General features: G+C 39.8%; 1 protein-coding gene across 4 annotated transcripts in view; it reads left to right on the top strand.

The window, feature by feature from the left end:
- The window catches only part of PPP3R1 (protein phosphatase 3 regulatory subunit B, alpha), an 87,066-nt gene that overhangs the window by 31,849 nt on the left and 33,335 nt on the right, over positions 1-21,882 (top strand). For 3 of the 4 annotated variants that reach the window (XM_073339461.1, XM_073339459.1, XM_073339460.1), the window contains one exon: positions 17,762-17,801. In XM_073339461.1, coding sequence (XP_073195562.1) covers positions 17,789-17,801 — 13 coding nt within the window. In that variant the 5' untranslated portion in view covers positions 17,762-17,788. Of the gene's footprint in view, positions 1-15,350; positions 15,376-15,780; positions 15,823-17,761; positions 17,802-21,882 lie in introns of all 4 variants that reach the window. The other variant, XM_073339458.1, reaches the window with a different exon arrangement.

The raw sequence follows: 21,882 nt of genomic DNA on the forward strand, positions 1-21,882 counted from the left end.
TGTGCTCCAGAATGGTGTCTGTTATCAAAAATTCTGTGGTTATGTGGGCAGGCTGACATTGCAGTCTGTTTTTGGCTCATGCAAATTTTGGATGTGGTCACAGCAGAAGTTAAGATCCTTGGGTGTGTCCTGCTAGTCTGTTTCATCTTCTTGAAATCCCTGGCTGTCCAGATTGCAGCAAAGGCATCCCTTAGCTCTGTTGAAATGCGCCATAAGTAGCTTGGAACAGCCATACATCTTACTGAAGAAAACTTTACTAACAATTTTTTTAAAAACAATTCGCAAACCAAACTACCCATTTTCTCCCATATCTTCCCCCCAAAAAAGATAAGCAACATCTTGGGTCACACAACTGAAAACGTAAATAGAGGAAAGAACCTTAGTGAATGTTTAAACTAGTGACATTGTAGCTAAATAGATACATTTCATTATGTTAAACTTCCGTCCTCCTACCCCCACTGAAGAAAAAATCCAGTTTACCTTTTTGTGGAGCTTTAAGTACCACTGATTCTGCCTTCTCTGTTTTCTCCAAGGACCTGTGTTGTCCTTTAGAAATTACTGCTACATAAGGAACAGAGAGGATGGGGAAACTGGCTAGGCAAGCACCAGTTCCCTTCACAGTTTGGCTCTAGTCACATCCAAGTCTGGATCCTAGAAGGAAGCAAGAAGAAAACTGTTAATGGTGAGAAAATTCTCACAGTATCCAGCAGCTTCAAACACCCTTGACCTTTTTTTCTGGGTATCGACTTGGTTTGGTAAAAAGACTGTCCCTGTGTGTGTTGATCATCTCCTAGTGATGGCCAAAAAACAAGTGTCCATTCTGATATTACTAGATCTGGTAATTGCTTTCAATACTGTTAATCATAGAATCTCATAGTGTTGTTTACTCCGTTGTGGTCACAGGCAAGAATGGGTCGAGTTGCTTTTGAGTGGTTTTGCTCTTTCGTAGCTGGATGGTCCCAAAGAATTGTATTGGGCCATTGCTTATAAATATCAATCTTGTGGAGTACTTCAGGGTTCCAGTTTATTGTCCTCCTTGTTTCACGTATATATGAGGCATGGGAGCAGGATTCAGTGATGAGACTTGGGCTACAGTGCTTTCAGAATGCTGAGCTCAGCTTTGTCACCATCTTGGCTGCCCAGCAGGAGCCGCTGAAAAGTTTCACCCAAGTTTCACTCTGATAGAGATTGGGTGCTGGCTGAAGCTTAATGCATACAAGACAGGTGATTTTGGTAAACTGGAGAAAACAACCAGAAAATTTGGCAGAAGTTATATTTGCTCCTAGGATTGATGGCATTCAGCTGCTATAGATAATCCAAATTTATACTTTAGAGGGTCTGACTAGACAAACTGCTGCCTTTAGGAGATCAGGTAGCGGCCAGGGTAGAGAAGGTATTTTACCATCTGTGCCTGTCCAGAAGGATACAGCCTTATCTTTTGAATGCAGGTCTTGCTGCTATAATGTGTGCCTTTGGGACTTTAAGATTGGACTATTGTGACATCCTCTACTTAGAGCTACATCATGTATGTTTAGAAGGTAGAACTAGTCCAGAAGGTGCTTGGTAAGCAGAGGAATCATGTATAGAGTAAATGACACCTATTTTCTGATATCTGTATTGGTTACCTGGGAGCTTCTGAATAGATTTTAAGTTGCTTTATGTAAATATAAAGCACTAAATTGTCTGGATTATCTGAAACTGCTCTTTTCCTGTGATTATACCACCCTATTTTCAGTCAGAGGGGGCACTGACTCTAGATCCTGCTTGAGATAACGGAGAGGGGGCTACTATTCTCGAGAAGGGTCTCGGGCTCTGGAATGTCTTGCTGTCCCTGCTTCAAGATAGTGAATGGAAGGCAAATCTACGCTATCTTGAGCTATTTACAAAATTGTGTATTCCCCAACTTCTCTATGAATTAGGGAAATATAGTTGTCTTTTATTGATGAGAAAATTGAAGTATGTAAGAATGACTTGCCTGTATCACACAGGAAATGAGTTGCAAAGCTGGGAATAAAGATCGGGTCTTCTGATGCCAGTTGTGCTTCATCTGCTCTTAGAGCAAATCTGATGCACTGCTGGTAGCCAGTCTACCCTACCTTCAGCCTCAGTGTGAAGACCTTTCAGGTATCATTCTGAAGCCATGAGTCTGAAGAATAGACTCTAGTGTGAACAGAAGATAGTGTGGCTAGGATTAATTTGTGGTCAAACCTTTTCAATGTCGTGATCCAGATGTTGTGTGGCACCCTCCACATACTGAAATACATGCTCTATAAAATGGCATCCTCTGCATTCCTGTCGAGATTGTCAGCATTGTAGATGGATGATTGCCTGATTTCAGCCCCAGACTTAAATTTTTATGCACTCATGGTATCAACCTGTTCACTCACTTCTGGAGTCTACCACTGAAGTTATGGCTGCATGAGCACTTACTGCACAGCAAGCTAGGGAGTAAACCTAGAACGCTCTGTGTGCTTTGCACTCTGTCCACGTGGACCCTGCAGCTATGCACTAAAAATGGGTCACTGACATTCTGTTATAGTAATGTGCACAGTGTTTTCTTTTAGTGAACAGCAGCAGGGTCCACATGGACACTTAGTGTGTGTCACGCTGGAGTGCTCTAGATTTATACCCCAGCTTCCTGTGCACTGAGTTCTCATATAGAGGATAAAATATAGTATTACAATATAGAGTACACTCACTAAGTTTGTTACATAATACTGGACTGGAAATGGGATACCGTCTTATTCCAAGGATGATCTCGCAATCATTCTTCACAACTGACAGAAAAGAAAGAAGCAATGTCTTATTAAAGTCCTTCAAAACCATAAAGTTATAAGACTTTGTCAGAGAAGTGTACAAACATTTTTTTCAAGGTTTTTGATGGAAAATTGGAATTGTGGTAGCAAGTTATTCTGCCTTTTGGTGATGGGATATTAAAAATAATATCAATTTTAAAAAAAACCTTCAAACTTTTGTAAAATCCTTTTGTAAAATATGTGGTACATACAAGATAGTGTGGCAGGAATTTTTTATTGGCACTCAGCTGGGGTGACTTCACATGTGGCTGCTTCATCCTGAAATGGTGCTTACACACCATGGGACAGATCCTCAGCCAATGTGTAAATTGTCTAGGTCCACTGAAATCAATTAGCAACTTAAACCAACTGAGGATCTACTCCCCTATGCTTTCTCACTCTGTCATGAGACTATGGACCTTTTGTGCTGACGGTCTGGATGTCTCAACATGCACTATATTTGTAATAGTAAGCAGCACTAAGTGAAATGTTTCTTTAGGGAACATGCAAGTAGTTTATTAATTTAATAATCTAAGATTTTTGCATTCTTGAATATAAAATATACTGCTAGGATGTCTAGAAGAATGGGGGTTTTAAGATGAAGGTCCAGCTATATCCCTAAATTCCTAATAGAAAGGCATGAAAACATGATAGAACTCTGATGTGGGGATCATTCCTCAGCTTCTAGCAACTGAGAGCTGTTTCTTAAATATTTATATTTACTCCTTTTAGAGATACTTGGGCCACACTTACCACTTATTCCAAAGTTATAGCTACTCTGTTAGATCTGCCATGAATTTTGGTGCCTCTATGGCTATAAATAGCATGTCACAAGTAATTGCTGTTCAAGTTAAATGCCTCACTCAGCTGTGCAGCTGACTTTCTGCTCATTGCTCCTTGTGGATTTTGACACAAACTACATAAATACAATAAATTTCTTTATTTTAGCAGGCTACTGGGACACTGTAGTGGCCGTAGGTTTCTGTTTCTCTTCTTGCCTCAGCAATCTGCCAGACCACCAGAAGAGAGAGTGGCATTAAGACAGGTTAATTTTGCATTTTCTCAGGCCTGCAACCCAGAGGCTTCAGGGAGGTTTTCAGTTTTGTTTGATGTGTTTGTTCTTGCCTGTCAAGAGACGTCAGTCAAACTGTGAAAGGTTGGGTTTTTTAATGGGTTTATAAAACTGACCTGACTTCCTACAAAGAGCCTGACTTTCAGAAGTTGGGATGTCTGAGGAAACTACAAGGCAGAAATACTTATGTAAAGCAATATTTTTTTAGTGCAGGGCTTCTCTTAGACACTGTAGTGGGGTCTGTTTACAAAACTACCCATCTTTCTGGATGACGAGTGAATTCCTCCTTATTTTTAGGGAGACTGTCAACTAATTTTGGCCTCACATGCAGATTTTGTAAAATCTAGCTTTTGCAAAACATACCTTCTTTAGGTGATATTTCTCTCAGGCAGTTTTCCTGTGTTCTGTTTGGTAATCTATCTTCCACTTGCCTTTCTAACCTGAAAAGTGACTAAAAATGGCATCACCATGGGTGTCATGTTTCAGTGATTTTCAGTTCCAATTTAAACATACAAATATTTTTCAACTAACACTGTAAACTTAACAAAGGATCTGAAAGTCAAGATGTTTCTGTTAGTTCCCACACGCAGTACAAATTGTGCAGGCCAAATTATGCCTTTGTTTACATCCATGTCACATCATTACTCTTCAGTGCAGCTGTACACTGTACTACTGATTTAATTTGAAGGCAGTTCAGCTGGGCTGTACAGATGTTACTAAGGGCATAATTTGGCCTTTGAATATTTTTATGGAAAAAGGAAAGAACACAACTTGGCCTTCAGTTCCCCATGGTGAGTTTGCAAAACTAGTAGCCTGATGAAAACAAGTGTGCTTAAACATAGAACCCTAACAGATAGTAAGCATGCTTAAACCAGTCCTTTTCTTCATTCTCTCAATTTGTACCCTCTCCAAATGATGATATGTCTAAATATTCAAACTGTAGAAGGGGGCCTTTGAGTCGCAGCAGGAATTTTCTTCCTCATTAAACTGACTCTGAGACTGCCTGTTTTCAAGAAGGACACACAGCACTGAGAATTAAGAAAATTAATTCCAAACTGGAGACTCCAATAGGGATCTTTTTTTTGTTTTAGTTTTTTAATGAAAAATCTTAAGGGGGAATAACTGCCTAGGATACCGTTGAATATTAGTAGGCTCATAGTAAACGAGTAAATTAGTAGTAAATGAGTCATATTGCAGTTTTTTGTTAGGATTCGTTAAGCATCAGTATTTCAATTTACTAAAGTTATATCAGTGCTCTTAAAAGAAGCATAATCATCTATTACTTTTGATGTAGTTTCTGTGGTAGCAGGATTAATTCATGGATTAATAATTTAGCTTCCAATGGCAAATCCAGATCCAAAGATCATAAATGTACACACATTACTCTAAGATGCCACATATAATAATTCAAACATTCCTTTCCTATGTATTAGTCATATAACACTTATTGTATAACATCTCTCCCCTAGGCCTTGTCATGTAAAGTTCTTCAGTAACCTTTTGATGATGTTGAATCTTTAAGGGAGGCCCTTTAATGAAGCTATTACAAAAATTTGACCCTAAGTTCAGATATCCTCTCAGTAAAATAAACAGCCCCCTTTCATTCCTTTTATAACTTTAAACCTAAGAACTGCTTCTCCTTCTAGCCCCATCAAATTGAGTTTGAAGATCAATTTCTCCAACAGTAGGAATAGTTAATTGGTTAGTCTGATGGTTAATGCATCCGAACAATCATAGGTGAAAAACCTGAGACTAATTTTAAAGGTGTAGAATGAAGGAGTTCAAAACAAATTTGCCTTCCAGATTATTTTCAAATGTGCCTGATAATTTACCACAATGCCTCTTAAATCCACTCCTTATCTCTGGGTACACTAGAAACTTGGTTTTTGATACTGCCTTAGAACTGTGGACCATAGATAACATTACTACAATGCTTAATATATGGTGTAATTTCATCTGAGTATAGGATTACATTTATTATCTGTCTAGGTGTTCATGCTACACCCATCACTGTGGCATCTGCCCACATTTCTTTGGTGGACTAATGAAACAGATGAGGGAGAAACCTCTGTAGTTTAAAAAGTGCCGTGGTCTGACCACTTCCTAACACAGGAACACAGTTAGGTAGTAACTAAAGGCTTGCTATTTGAGTCTTTATTGTCACGTTCGGCATTTTTACTTCTCCCCTTGGGCGCTATCTACTTCTGTCCTCTCTTGTTTTCCCCACTGTCTTTTCATTATCTCCTTCTTCCCTGATTGTTATAAGGGTATGTCTACACTGCCCAAGTTACAGCACAGCTGTGGTAGCCCTGTGACATGGGCAGTGTAGTCATGGTTTATTGTCCTGCGGGAGCTCTCCCGGTGATTAAAAAATAACCACCCCGAATGAGGGGTGGTAGCTTTATCCCCGGGAGCGATAAAACGACTAAAGTTTTAACACTGAAAGTGGCAGTGTAGACACAGCCTAAGTTGTCTTTGTTCTCTCCTCTGCATTTCCTTCACTGCAGCAATTCTCACCACCTTGAGGGCTTCACATCTCTTCCATCATTTCATCTGCTAAAATGATTAAATAGATAATGTTGACATTATCATTAGGCTTCTGAGTTGGCACTTTAGGTAGTTCTCCACCCTCAGTGGTATTGTATTGGGCTGTCTGCAGACTCAGGCAGACATCCATATGTTGGCTTACGCTAATTTTCATGTTTGGAAGACTTTCTTCACAACCATGACAGCTAAAGACTTCAACAAAATCAAAGCTGAGATTTGGGAAAATATGAAAGTCGTGTGAACCACATAAATATCCATCATGTAAGCTGGATCCAGATAATAGGTCATATATTTGATACCCTTGTGCTAACATCTTGGTTTTGGGGATAGAGAGGAAGGGAAACATTTTTGGAAATGTACTTTACAAGACAAGGATCAGGATTTGCTGAGGGCACGTATATAAATAAGAAATACGAAAGGGCACCAAAATTGTGAGGCTGGGTAAAAGGAAGGCTAGGGTAGGTACACCGGTAGAGTGTGAGGAGATGTCTAAATCAATGAGAGTATTGAGTTTGAGGGGATGGTAGATATCCGGGAGATATTAGAGATGGCTTTATTTATTGCTTACAAGTCTAAGATGTACCTTGTCAAGCAGTTTGTTAGCAAATCCCCTTAATTCTCCCCCACAGTATGTAATTTTAGAAGCAAGATTCAGGACAAGGAGGCTTGGAGCCTTCCCTCTGCTTCTACAAATTGGCAGGATAGCAGAGAAAATAAGCTGCTGGAACAGTCTGTGTTTCATAGACCTATATTGACTATGCAGACCATAGTTCTCACTTCATTCATGTCAATATTTAGGGCTAGAAAAATTCACTCTCCAGTCTGGTGGGTGGGTAATTTTTCTGAGAGAGCCTGGAGAACCTGAGACATCCATTTCTGAATGCATCCGATGAAGTGAGCTGTAGCTCACGAAAGCTTATGCTGAAATAAATTTATTAGTCTCTAAGGTGCCACAAGTCCTCCTTTTCTTTTTGGCAATACAGACTAACACGGCTGCTACTCTGAAACCTTCAGAATTTAAGCTTCTGTTTTTAAAAAGTGAAGTCTGTAGCCTTTATGGTTGCAAAAGTAATCTTCCAATGTGAACTGAAATTAAATTGATACGGTGTTCTCTTCCAGAATCTCCAGACAGCTCCAGTGCTGCTTAAACTTTGCAAAGCAGCAACAGACCAAAACTAAGAATACTACTATTCAGAACCTTGTGGTCAAGTAGGAAAACTGTCAATGTCAGTCTGATGCTTCTGCAGCTGCTTTGGAAAGACAGTGAGAAACAGCAGAAGCATGTACTAGTTATTGTGGGGGAGGAGGACTCTGGACGGTCTGGAGGAGAGGTGGAATAATGAAGATCCACCCTTCATAGCAAAGGGAAGGCTTTTAATAGTAAGAGAGCAGGCAAAGTTTTTCTCTATTCTAGTAGCTAGAGTGTATGAGGCTTCTCAATCTGCTGGCCAGAAGTTGATACAAAAGATGGAGTCCTTAGGTAGAATCAAGGGTAGCGTTCTACTGGAAATCCCTGTGGCTGGGAGTGGCAAGGTGACTGGGCTTCTTACAAAGGTGTAGCTTCTGGGTCTCATTAATGAAGGGGTCTTCCTGTGTAAACCCTCCCACCCAAAAGATTTCATGTTTTATCTCTGACTAATAGGTGTCCAACCTTTTTGATCCATGTCTTATTCAGTATTCTAACTCTGGATATGTAATAGATGCTCTGAAGACAAACTCTCATTTCTCCTTTGTGTAATAACCAGAAATCAACAGCTGTTTCCATTTTAAATTCCCATGTGATTTCAGAAGGACTGGGATGGACAAGCTTGATTAGCTTTGTTTGACTTCACTCCTGGGGAGACTTTTAGAGATCCAGATATGGTTGAGGTTCATAATATATTGGACTCAGTGTAAAATAGTCAAAACCATGAAATGATTTGGTACATATTTCACCAGAATCAGGAACATAATTTCCTCAATAGTGTCTACAGGATAATAAATAATATGCAAAAGTTAAATGAACATTGCAAGGCAATGCAACACAAAATGTGTGGTAGGAAGGATGGCTGTGTTAATGCATTGGGCTGGGAGATGCTGTTTCCTCCTCTGTTACACAACTCCTGATGTCATTGGCTAATTATATTTAATCTCTCCATGTCTCAGTTACATCATATGAATGTTGTGTGTTTAAATTTATTAACACTGGTATGGTTGAAAAGTGTCAAGTGCAAATGGTTGTTACACTAACATTAATTTACAATTAAAATTGATTTCTTTAAAACCTGTGCTATGGAATGTCTCTCAAAAAACTGGCTCTGCCCACATCTGTGTCCAGAATATAGAAAAACCTTTATCAACCTTCTGATCTGGATATTGCAAACAGCGGATTAAGCATAGATGATCTTTACATAGACATAAATATAAACATAAGGAATGGATGTTTTCAGAGATATACAGCCTTGTCTAAGCATTTGTGTAAAACTGTCTCGTGGATCTGATGTCTACTATGTACCTTATGGTAGCCATGATAATGTCAGTATACCAGTTGTAACAGCAGAAATTGAGGACAAACCTAAACTAATTTTGAGCAGATTTTGTTGAATACATTTGTGATACAAATAAAATATATATATAAATGTAACTAGGTGTAGGGCAATATTACCTAATATATGTTGAGAGCATAACTCTGTATCAACTACGGAGTACAGTTATCAAGCTGGAACAGAAAGCCTTGACTCTGATATCTATAGATATAGATATGAAAAAACCCAAAATAGGCCATGCTGACTAGTTAGTAATATTCAACACAAAAACTGAGATGACAGACAAATCAGGGAGTGGATGAGGTGGGAGGAAAATGTCCTGTACACTGCCTGTTTCTCCCCAAATTATAGAAATTACTACACTGCCACTGAATCACCAACAGAAAGCTCTAGAATAAAGCTTTTATAACAAGTGATAAGAAATAGGGAATGTCTCTGCATAAATCAAATGGATTTGTCGGCCTTCCCTTAATTGTACTGAGAGAAAATGCAGAATGAGATAGCATTTGGAGCAGCGTCATTTTTCCCCATGTTTGGAACATTCTTTATGTGCAGGAAGTATTTATAGCCCTTTTGCTTGGAAAGCATAGATACTCTGCTAAAACTCATCACCATATAACATTGACTGAATACACAACTTTTTTTTTTTTTTCTTTTCAAGAAGCGAAGTTTCTAGCCCTTATGGTTGCAGTGGAAAACTTGAAATGTAACCCTAAAGGCATAGAAACTAGAGGACACAAAAAATGAAACCATTTATTATTTTTGAAAAGTCTCGAGATTTTTGGATGCTTGGGGGTTGGCAATACCAAAAATGTTGCATTGGGACTTTCCCTATACAAATGCATTAGCACCCTAGTCGCTCCATCTCCAATACAAGTCTGGTGTATCATGGTAAAAATACATCCATGTTGGTATCCAATATGTCTCTTACATGGTTTGTATTAGGAATAACAGATCTCAGATCAGTGGAAGCATGGATATTTCTAGGAATTATATTCTTATGGATTATTGATTTTATATTGATATCATGTCTCCAACTTTCCTCAGGTCAGACTGTGGCTTCTCTGTACTGAACAGTTTGTAGATGTTGGAAACCATATGATCAGATTTACCTGTGCTATTTCTGGGTTGGGTGGTCAGAAATGTTGCCTAAAGATTTTCATTTCTTTCTTCCTGCAACCTCTTAAGTGCAGATACCTTTACATCTGATGAGCCAGATTCACTGTGTACTTTCTAGAACAGGGGTGGGCAAACTTTTTGGCCTGAGGGCCACATCAGGGTTGCAAAATTGTATGGAGGACTGGGTAGGAAAGGCTGTGCCTCCCCAAAGAGCCTGGCCCCCCGCCCCCATCCACCCCTCCCACTTCCTGCCCCCTGACTGCCCCTGTCAGAATCCCGACCCATCCAACCCCCCCTGCTCCTTGTCCCCAGATCGCCCCCTCCTGGGACACCCCACCCCTTATCCAACCCCCCTGCTCCCTGTCCCCTGACTGCCCCACCCCTATCCACACACCCCCTGTTCCCCATCCCCTGACTGTCCCAACCCCTATCCACACACCCCCCCCCGTCAGGCCCCCCCGGGACTCCCACGCATATCCAACCCTCCCCTCCCCGTTCCCTGACCGCCCCCCTCCCAAACTTCCGCCCCATCCAACTGCTCCCTGCCTCCTGACTGCTCCCCGGGAACCCCTGCCCCATATACAACCTCCCTGCTTCCCTCCCCCTTATCATGCTGCTCAGAACAGCAGGAGCTCGCCGCCATGCTGCCTAGCAGGAGTGGTGGGCCAGAGCACTGGCGGCGAGGTGAGGCTGCGGGGGACGGGCCAGTGGCTAGCCTTCCCGGCCGGGAGCTCAGGAGCTGGGCAGGACGGTCCCGCGGGCTGGATGTGACCCGCAGGCCGTAGTTTGCCCATCACTGTTCTAGAATGACTTTACAGGTCCAGACATACTTACTCCCTTTTCTTTTCACTTTTGTGTGAATCATAATTTCCTGTTTTTAACTGTTCCATTAACCCACATGAATGTGTGGGCAAATTACTGTGGATGGGACTTCAGGATATTGATGTTCTTTAACTACTGGGTACTAATTACTACTGGGTTATTTAGGATACACACAGAGTACTGTAAATCAGATTGGCTTTTGTAGATGCTGTTGTAATTTTGCAGATTTTCACTGGTGTCTAGTTCACTTCTTGTCAGTCTGGATATAAATAAGTTTTAAAGTTACCAAATTTTTATTCAAGTTGTGACATGGTTCTCTCCACTCTTCATATTCACACACTATGGTAAACACATGATTCCTAACTATGCATGTGTTTGACTTTGCTTGTTATCAAGGCTCAAATATGAATGTTTTACCAGGCATGTATGGGGCAATAATGTCTTCACAGCAGTAACCAAGTCTAGGCTTTTAAAACCAGCCTGCGACTTCCTGCTTAACCATAGCAAGCCTCATTATGCCACTTCAGTGCATGTTTTGCTGGAGAGTAGAAATCTTGTGCTAGTTATTACTAGACTACTTATCTGAAATGGAGAGATCATGAGCAAGCAAAGAATATCCAAGCGCATCTTGACTTGACAAATCAAAATCTGAAACTGTCAGTATGACCTGGATCAGTATCCCCCATTGCCAAGGAAAAAAGGAGGCAGTCAAAATCTGGTATTGCCATGTACAAGAGAACCAGAGTCCTGGCAACTGCTTGGATCACGTACATTTTTTTACAAAAACAGTAGAAGTTTCACAGCACCAGACTGGCATTTTGGTCCACTTCATAGTTGAAAGCTTTGTGATAACTACAGCATATGGAAGATGAGATCAGAGGAAAAGAAAGAGGACTTTGGCCATGACAGGTAGTGTGTTTAATCTTTAATTTGATGCTGTGGGAAGGGAGTTCAGGAAATAGAATGAGGAGGGGAAAACAAGTATTTTGCATTGGATTTTACATGTTTGTTGATAGGACTACTAAGGGGGACTTGCCTGCAAGACTCGTTGTTGATACTGGGCTGATAACCTCCACTCTCCATGAAATTCTTGTCACTGCTATTGTTATACTGGCAGTGGTGATGGGTGATGTCAAAAAAAATCTGTTTGTTAAATTCACCTGGAACTACAACCCTGCTAATATTGTAAAACAAGATCCCCAGTCCTGATCCCTAAACAGTGACAATGATTTCCTGCCTTACTGATTTGATGCACTTGCCAGCGTTGCCTTTGGGAATTGTGGAGATATATGTAGGATATATTACATTCTGTATGTTGATATAGCCACATGACAACATCCAAACACTACACATGAAAAAAGTACAAACATTGATAGTAATATATTTCATTTATCTGAGTAGCTTCAATACAGTATATAAAAGTAGTAGCCCACACTGCTGTATTGAAGCATCCAGTAATCCCAAGACCATTTGCTGCTTGGTAAAGTAAAGATAAACTCATCTTGCTTTGGATCAGTCTTTAAGCTGTTGCAGAGCCCATACTGAATCTCAGACCTCTACTCTTTAGTTCATGCATCAAACTAATCTTAAAAGCCTGCTTGCCACTGGTAGAGGTAATTCACTGCTCTGGCCCATCAGTCTTAGGGCATGAACAGTTGTCAAAGCATTTAGTAGGGTGCCAGGTTGTACATATAATCTCTCACACTTAACAGCATTTTGGGGACAGAGAAATTTGGGATGGGGGCAGCCATAAAACTTGCCAGGATGGTTATCCTGGGTTGCCAGCATTAAAAGGCATTAAGGTCAGAATACCTTTCATGATAGCATTTGTAAAAGGAGAAAACTAGTTGAAAAATACCAGTCTATTAATGTTTTATTTCAGCTTCTGAATAGGTTACACAGAAACTTGATGGTGCACACAGTACAGCACAGTAGGATGCAATAAAATATACTTAGAACATTTTTTACAACATATGTTCTCTTGAAAGATATGTCATACACAACATTTTGAGATAATCTTTCCTAGTTAGGAGACTAGATAACTGCCTATTGTCTTGGGCATTTATTTTTCCTATTGTACCCGCCAGCTGTAAAATTTTGTGGATTTTTTTTTTTACAAGTAACAAACTCTCCTTGCTTCTCTCTCTTGCTGTATGGGCAAAGTCTTTTCGACAAGTCATGCATCCGATGAAGTGAGCTGTAGCTCACGAAAGCTTATGCTCAAATATATTTGTTAGTCTCTAAGGTGCCACAAGTACTCCTTTTTCTTTTTGCGAATACAGACTAACACGGCTGCTACTCTGAAACCTGTAGATATATTGAGCCGTATCCGTTGTCAGTCAGGCTGGCATATTAGAACCCAGTTACACAAAACATGGTTCTAATGTGGATGAGACTCATTTTAAGCTAAATATTCACATTTTTGCTAAACTGGAAAATCTTGTGCTGTTCTGTACTGTAAGCATTGTCCCTTGTACTTGGTGGCACATTAAACTCTAACTGTGGTAAGATCTCCCAATTTATATAGCAGTGTGTATGAAACAAATTAAGTGTATTAATAGAGCAGTCAGAGGAAGTTTGCTCAATACCTACCTGCCCTTTTTTATTTGCATCGTTTTTAATTATCACCACTTTAAGCAGCCTCCTCCAAATACCCAATTTTGATGGCAGTGGACCTAACTCTGGTAAATGATGTAGAAGAAGCTCCACAAGTTAGGGTACTAGATGACTTGAGAAAATGGCAAAGAATTTCAAGCCTTTTCCTCTTAGCTTGATTACAGAACAATAGTGGAACAGCTGTTCGTTTGCTGATGTGAAATAAGTTGGTGGTCTAACTTCTAGTGGCCAGGTATCCACATAACAATGTGTAATGTTTGTTGGTAGTCTTAACATGAATAATTCAATTTTGTATTAAAAAATATAGAGAATTATACTTTGAACAATAACAAGCTAACTATTAAGAATACTGACAGTATGAATGTCTGATTTGACTGTTAAAAATATCAGACACTAAAAGTAGACGTAGCAAATTTGCCCAAGGGACATGGATGCCCATTAGAATTATAAACCTGTGAATTAGCAAATGAAGAAAAGAATGCTTACCACATTTTATTTAGATTTTATAGTTCAGAATATTCTAGTAGGGCAGTATATTTTATAAATATAGAAGTCATAGTAATATTAAATCTTACTCTAGCATCTGCCATTAACTCTTTGAGATGGGAGAGAGCGCCTTCTTTATACAACGTATAACAGTGTGTAGATTAGCAAGGTTCCAATGAAACTGTTCCCTCAAGAAGAAAATATAATACCACGTGAAAAAAGCTCTACATTAATCTAATTTTAATTGTCAAAGGTGCTCTGTAGTATAGTATCTCATTCCAACTGTGAGGATGCCTTGCCTGTTGCCAATACCATCACACTTGGAAATTACTCACAGCAGGGATTGAGAGAGTGAGTGAATTTATACCCTCCATCAATGGACTAAAAAGCATCAACTTCATAATTCACTTTGCACTATCTATGACTCTACAATGCTAAGTCTTACTTCACCTGCACCTCTGCATATTATTGCTGTGTTGTTGGATGGACAAAACAGAATTTCTTATGTTGTTGGTAGGCCACTTAATAAAAATATATTTTAAAACCATTTCCTTTTGCATTTCAATATCAAAACCAGCAGCTAAATTTGTCTTCCTTTTTTGGTTGGGAGAGAGAATGTTAAAAAGTTTGTCTTGTTCAAGCCCTAATAATGAGTCAGATTTAATATTTAGATTCTTGTAAGGTAATCCATGGTTAATAAGCACTGAAATCATATCTTCTGGACCGAAATTTCCGTCCTCCCCCCAGTCATGAAGGAAGAAGTATGCACCTCAGCATCTGTTACACACAAGTTGGTTTGAAGAATAGGGTATAAGGGAATATTTGACTGACCAAATTCCAAATGTAGCAGAAAGACCATTTTACTGGAGCTGGTCAAAAAATGCCAGTTTTTCACAGGAAATTTTGTGAATATATGAATTGAATTGTATTTGCACATCGGATATTAGCAACAATTCATGTTTAAATGATTACTAGTAAGAATTAAGCAATTAATTTTGCTGTACAGTTAAAACCAGATTGACTGACTAAAAAGGTCTGCTCCCAAGAGGAGAGAATTAATTTTCATTGTTTAGGCATCCGGTATTCTGGATTGGGGACCCCCCAACTCCTTTGAATTTGTCCAAGTCACAGGTTTACTGGCAAGAATGGTATGAATAGCTTTTGCACTTACTCCTGAAAGCCAAGATGAAGGTTTAAGATCTTTTTAAGAATGCACTAGACTTTTGGATTCTCTCAGGGAATCAACACTCAACACAGCACTAACAGATAAGTGATTAATTTTTAACTACCATATATTTTATGATGATTAGCAAATATTAGATATAAACTTTATATTATGATTTATAATGTCTGTTGTCTTCTTTCTAGATACAAAAGTTCCAGTTCAGGATAGGTAAGCACTCTTCTCTTTTCTCAATAGCAGTACCAGTTTCACAGAACATAACTTTGCTTAGTTGCTCAGGTCTTCCACCCCCACGGTCCCTCCAAAGTTTACTATACTCCTTCATGCAAATAATTAGTAAATATTTTTCATTGCAATGAGAATATGCCATCTATATTATATTTGAATTAATAAATTGAGTAAATATCTCAGCACATTAAGTTCCTTTATAATATTTCTCTCTCATGTCTCAGAAACGTTTTATGTTTCTGTTGACAGACTGATTTCTGTTGTAGATACCAGGAATGAGTTTTGTCCTCATCCATAACGGGTTCAGAACAGTCTTTTAATGCATGGGTATGTTGTACCTAAAAGTCCACTGTTTTTTTTAATGCAACTTTCTCCTTTAATTTGCAGCCTTCCGGTCTGATGTTTTCTTACCACTTCATGCCTCATCCTGTAAGAGTAGCCTATCCGGATCCTTTGGTTCCTGTTTCTGCCTGTGTCAAGATTTTCTTTGGTTCTGTTTCCCCACATTCCCAAAGATCTCTTCTGCATCTTTTAGGTTTTGACTACTTATATTTTGCTCTTCACTTGTTTTCCCAAGTTTTATTGTGGCTCCATCAATGGTCTCCCATGTAGCACAGGCAGTTCTGATGTTCCTTTGCAGTGAAAAATTTTCCTTCATGGAAGCTTCCCTGGAGTATGAGTCGCACTTCTTAAATTGTTTTCCTGGACCTAATTATCCCTATTTAAATTTTTATTCCAGTTCTTTACAGTATAAGCTGTAAATAGACATTTAGGGAGAAAACGAAGGGTACATGTTTAACTGTTCTATAAAAATTAGATGGGCACAGAATACTTTCTAAGAAGACAGAGTAGGGATAAATAGCAAATATATTGCTACAAAAAGGACTTCTCTTAAAGGAGGAAACTTAGTATTTGTGGGATGTTTTGATTTACCCCTTCCTCCTATTATTGACATGCAGTCACATTCCCAAGCCATTTGTAGGATTTCTTTTTCATGAAGCAATTTTTTTTAGCCTGTGAGTGATCTTAAGTAGCCATTCTCTGCCAGAGTGCTGAACTGGTTGACCCTTCCCAATCTACGGTATTAAAGAAGCACTGTCTTCTTAAATTTTTTAAGTAAACTAACTTTACATTTATTCCCTTTTCTGGTAGAGAGTTCTTTAAAAACGCTGTCCTGAAATTATTTTTTACAATCCCTTAAGTTTTTGTATAGGGTTTTGTGGTTTTTTTTTTTTTGGTTCCCTAGTTTTTGTTAAAGCTCTTTACAGTTATCCAGATTCTCTCCTGCTAACTGACTACTGAAAAACACTGCACATGAGTGCTCAAATGCATGAAGTATACAAACTGAAAAAAAGTAACTTTTGATTTAGTAATCTTTTGTGTTCTTGTTACAGTAGTTACATAATTTGTAAAAAGAAAAGGAGTACTTGTGGCACCTTTGAGACTAACCAATTTATCTGAGCATAAGCTTTCGTGAGCTACAGCTCACTTCATCGGATGCATCACAAAAGCTCACGAAAGCTTATGCTCAAATAAATTGGTTAGTCTCTAAGGTGCCACAAGTACTCTTTTCTTTTTGCGAATACAGACTAACACGGCTGTTACTCTGAAACCTATAATTTGTAAATATTTTTAAGTTGAACATTTCTAAGATTGTTATAGCAGATTTAATTTTTTTAAAATTCTTAGTTTTGTATTCCAGTCTCTCACTCTGGTGTTACATAAGTAGTAATACTTTGATGTGTTTAAATCCCAGTATTTTAAGACATTTCCAAACTTCTAGAGAAGAGAATAACAATTTGTGTGCGTTATTTCTCCTATGAATGGATTTTTTGTGTGTATGTGGAGGATGTGGGTGGGGCCTGTTCTGGTACTATCCCATTGTTCAGCAATGTAAGGTTCTTCATGTTAATACATTATAAGGACATGTATTCCTTTTTGTGAATCGAAAATAAAATTATAAAGCACCTATTGTGTGAAATTTGAATCATTTTAATTTATTTTAATATAACCTGTCATAAGCACTTACACAAGTAGCATGTAAAATGTGACTTAATGTTTAGGATATAGGTTTGGGGTTACTAGTCGCTACAAACCTCTTCTTCATGGCTGATATTTTCCTGGAAATAATGTTGCTATCCTTAACTGTTAAAAGTTCTTCTCTGCTGCATGGTAAACTTAATTTTTGTACCTGTTGGTAATGCAGAATTATGTATATAATAGTACACTGACAGTAATCTGTAATTTAAAAAAAAAAACCAACAAAACACACTATACTGTTTATGGTCTCATATTTAAACTTAAACATTGTTAAAAGTAGCTTTTGCTAAGCTTACTTTATCACTAATAAAACTTTTTTATATTGCAGGGAAATGAGGCAAGCTATCCTTTGGAAATGTGCTCACACTGTAAGTCGATTCTTTTTTTAAGTTTCAGCTCGGTGTGTGTGTGTGTGTGTGAGAGAGAGAGAGTCTGACTGAAGTATAGTAGTGTCAGTCCCAGGATATTAGAGAGACAAGGGGGTGAGGTAATATCTTTTATGCTCCTTTTCTCACCAACAGAATTTGGTGCAATAAAAGATATTACCTCACCCACCTTGACTGACTGATTTTTCCCTTGTGTGGAAAGCTTGATAAAGCCTTTCCTTCTGATTCTTTGTTTGCTCATATTTTGTCTTAAAAATAGGTTGTAAGCTATTCAGGGCGGGTACTCTGTGCTTGTACAGTGCCAATTGTAATAGAACGCCTATCGTGACCATAATACACATGCTAAATAATAATAATTTGGCTGGTCAAGATAACCAAGCATAGAGAAATTATTTTCCAAATACATTTTGCACTAAGTGAAAAATGACTTTAAAAAAAGGCCTATATGCTAGTGTCTTTAACATGTTACAAGAAATACTTCAAGTGGTAGTACTCATATCTTCCACTCAGGCTTGTGTCCCCCAGCCTAGCAATACCCATAGGGGCTGTGCTCACGCCCTCTGGCCTCTTAGCCACACCCATGCTTATTTAAGGGCATGGCTGCCCAACCCCATCAGTTGCTTCTCATTGCCCATGGCTTGAGTTGGAGTGCTCAGTGCAGTTTTTATGTAATGTTTTGTTTCACAGTGTCATCTGTGATATTTATTTTTCCTGCATAGAGGAGTTAGTTGCAGTTGATTTAGGTTTAGTTAGTTAGGATTTGCCTGGTGTGATGCCCCCACTGGTGTTTAAACACTGCCGGTCGTGTGGAGTAATTATCCCGAGTAGTGATCCCCACACTCTCACTGTTTGTTTGTCTCTTTGGGAAGGGCACATTAAAGAAAGGTGCTTCAACTGCACGTTGTTCAAGAAGAGAATTTGGTGGCCAGAGACTTGCACTTGAAGCAGTATCTACTGAAGCAGGCCATGAGGTCTTTTGTTGGCACTGGGGACCTCCATAGATCATCAGGCCCCTCAGAAGGCATCTGAGCCAGCAAAGGTGGTGGTTTGGGTAGTTTTGGATTCCTCTTCTAGGAGGAAGAGAGACAGTTCTCCTTCCTCTGGTCCTTCTAGGAAAAAGGTCTCCTACAATGGACTGGGGCCATTCCCAAGCTAAGAGAGATTCCTCCTCTCCTTCTAAGGTGAGTGCAGACCAGCACTGTGATTGATCTGATACATGAGCTAGAATAGGGCCAGTGAGTGAGTGAGGTGAGAGTAAGTGGGCTCAGTATCGTTCCCTCTTGTACCACTTGTGGGACTTCTGTTGAGTTTGGAACCAACGACATTGGTGTGGGCACCAACTGTTCCCATGCAAGTAGCATATCGGGCAGCATTGGACGTGCTTCCCTATCTGTTCCTGACTCTGCACTAGTTCAGGAATGTTCAGTTATGGTGGTTTCTTCTGTGTACCTGGCACTGTCTGGATTGGTTGCAGACTTGTTATTGTTGGCACTGTCTTCTGTGCCTTTTCCAGTTCAGGGTGCAGAGTTGATGTCTCATGCATTTTTGGTACTGAGGGGCTTGTAAGTGCAGGTACTATCTTTGGTGCTGTGATGACTCTGGTGCGTGCTCCATCTGTGGGACTGATACCGGCTTTGATTTCAGTACCAACATCTGCTCTGGTACCAAATGTAAGTGAGGCCGCTCCCTGTAAGTACTTAAAGTATTAACTGCTTTACCTTTGTTGGCACTGATACATCCTGCGTTCTGGACTTAAGATGAGGCTGGATACTTACTGGCCCTTCCAGGGGGAGGCTCCTCCATTGCCTGTGGACTACTTGGAAGGTTCTTCAGGGTTGGGCACAGAGATGTCTTCCTCCTCTGTCACCTTCTCGTTATCAGTTTTGAAAGTTATCAAGACCTTGTGGGGATCACCATTAGTACTCAGATCAGTACTGCTCCTATAGCAGGCCTGGGATGTTGTGCAATGGGTGAGGTCCTGATCCTCTCCTCAGTCCAGAATGAAGTCTCTTATTCTGCTGATAGCCTCTCCTCCTGAACCCTCCCACGCTGCAGCCACAGACGGGGGTTGTTGCTCTTGCTGAACTGGTTCAGCCTGAACCAGTGTTACAGGCACCACAGGAGATGCAATTGGCTCAGCTTCCTTCCTCCTCTTCATCACCGGACAACTCTGTGGTGCCAGATTTCTTCCTCCCCTGTACCTGAGAATTTTGAAAGGTGTCAGGACCTCCTAAGGTGCATGGCTTCAGCCTTGAGTGTATAGGGTGTTTGTTCAGGAGAACACTTAAAAGTTGCTGGATATTCTCCAGTCTTCAGCTTCAGGGAGAGTGGTTCTCTCCATAAATGAAGTGATCTTGGAACCTGGAATCTTGGAAGATGCTATGGAACACCCAGCATCCTTACCACCTACAGTGAGGTGTACTGATAAGACATACTGTGTGCCTATGCACCGTTTTGAGAGCTTGTTCTTGCATCCAGTGCCTTACTCTTGCCATAAAGGCAGTTAATGAGAGGTTAAGACAAGGGGGATATAAGGACACCAAAGGACAAGGACTCTAAAAAATTGGACTTTTGGGGAGGAAAAATTATTCAACCTCATCCTTACAAATCCGCATTACCAAAGTATGACTCTGTAAATTGGGACACTGTGGCAAAAATTACAGATCATTTGCCAGAATCTTCCAGGGAAGAGTTTAAGGTTTTTGTTGCAGAAGGCCATCTAGTGGTAAAGATGTCACAACAGTCAGCTTTGCACATGGTGGATGCTTCTAGAGTTATGGCCTCTGTTGTACCAGTGAGAAGGTCTTCATGACTGAAGAACTCCGATATAGCTCCCAATTTCCAACAGACCGTTGAGGACTGACTTACCTATTGATGGTAGATTTTGGTTTTTGGACAAAACTTACGAAATGCTACATTCCTTTAAGGACTTTTGAGCTACATTGCATTCATTTGATGTTTTTAACCTGGCAGTAAAGAGTCATCATTTCACGGGGCAACAGCAGCAATATGACTCTCAACAGCTCTTTCAGTTGAATTATCCCTCTAAACAGCAGGATTTCTCCAGAAAGGGAGACAAGTCATGTAGGAGAAGGTCTTGTGGTCCCAATTTCAACCAGTCAGCCGGTCCTTCATTAGTGTCATGCAAGCAGTGAACTGGATGGTCTCGCCGAGGTAGACATTCCAGTCATCAAGCTTTAAGTCATTTTCCTCTTGTTTGCGGACAAGCTGTCCCATTTCTACAGGGTTAGAGTCATTAACGACAGACAAGTGTTAATCACTATTGGACTGGATTATGTCATTCAATTCCTGTTCGGTCCCCCTTCCCACCCTCCTACCCTCTCCCTTTCCAGAATCCACTCTCATGAGTCTCAGTGCCTACAGCAGGTTCAGGCTCTCTAGGCTTCGGGAACCATAGAGTAGGTTGTCTCCATTGTTTTAACAAGTACATCAAAAACAAGATTCTGCATGGTTACCCTAGCTCAGTGATACTCAGACCTCAGTGGTTCAGGAGCCAAATTAGCAATCAACATTACCCAAAAGAGCCACAGTAGTGTGAATTCATTGTTTCATTTACTATAGTACTATATTATTCTCACAGCAAATAAGTTAATAACTTAGTGCAAGTTGATAACTTAATTGGTTAATAACGTAGCAAAAGCATCCTGATTGGTTAATAAATCAGTGTTTTAATATCATGTACTGCAAAGAACCACTTGTGGCTCATGAGCCTTAGTCCCTATCACTGCCTTCCCTGCATTGAATCACAATGACGGGTTTGCCACCAACTGTCTTCAGGACGCTTGCTTCTGTGTGTCGATTTTATCAAGGCACAAGAGGTTTCTGAGATTCGTGGTGACAGGTCACAATTATCAGTACATAGTACTTCCCTTTGCCCTGTCCTTTGTCTGTTTACCAAATGCATGATAATAGTAGCAGTGTGCTTCAGAAAAAGAGGACTTCATGTCTTTCCATACCTGAACAATTTGTTAGTGAGGGACAAGTACAGAGACCAAGTAATCTGTCATGTCCAGTACACATTGCATCTCTTTTGATTGTCTGG

The sequence above is a fragment of the Lepidochelys kempii genome, chromosome 3 (genome assembly GCF_965140265.1).
Source record: "Lepidochelys kempii isolate rLepKem1 chromosome 3, rLepKem1.hap2, whole genome shotgun sequence".
NCBI lineage: Eukaryota > Metazoa > Chordata > Testudines > Cheloniidae > Lepidochelys > Lepidochelys kempii.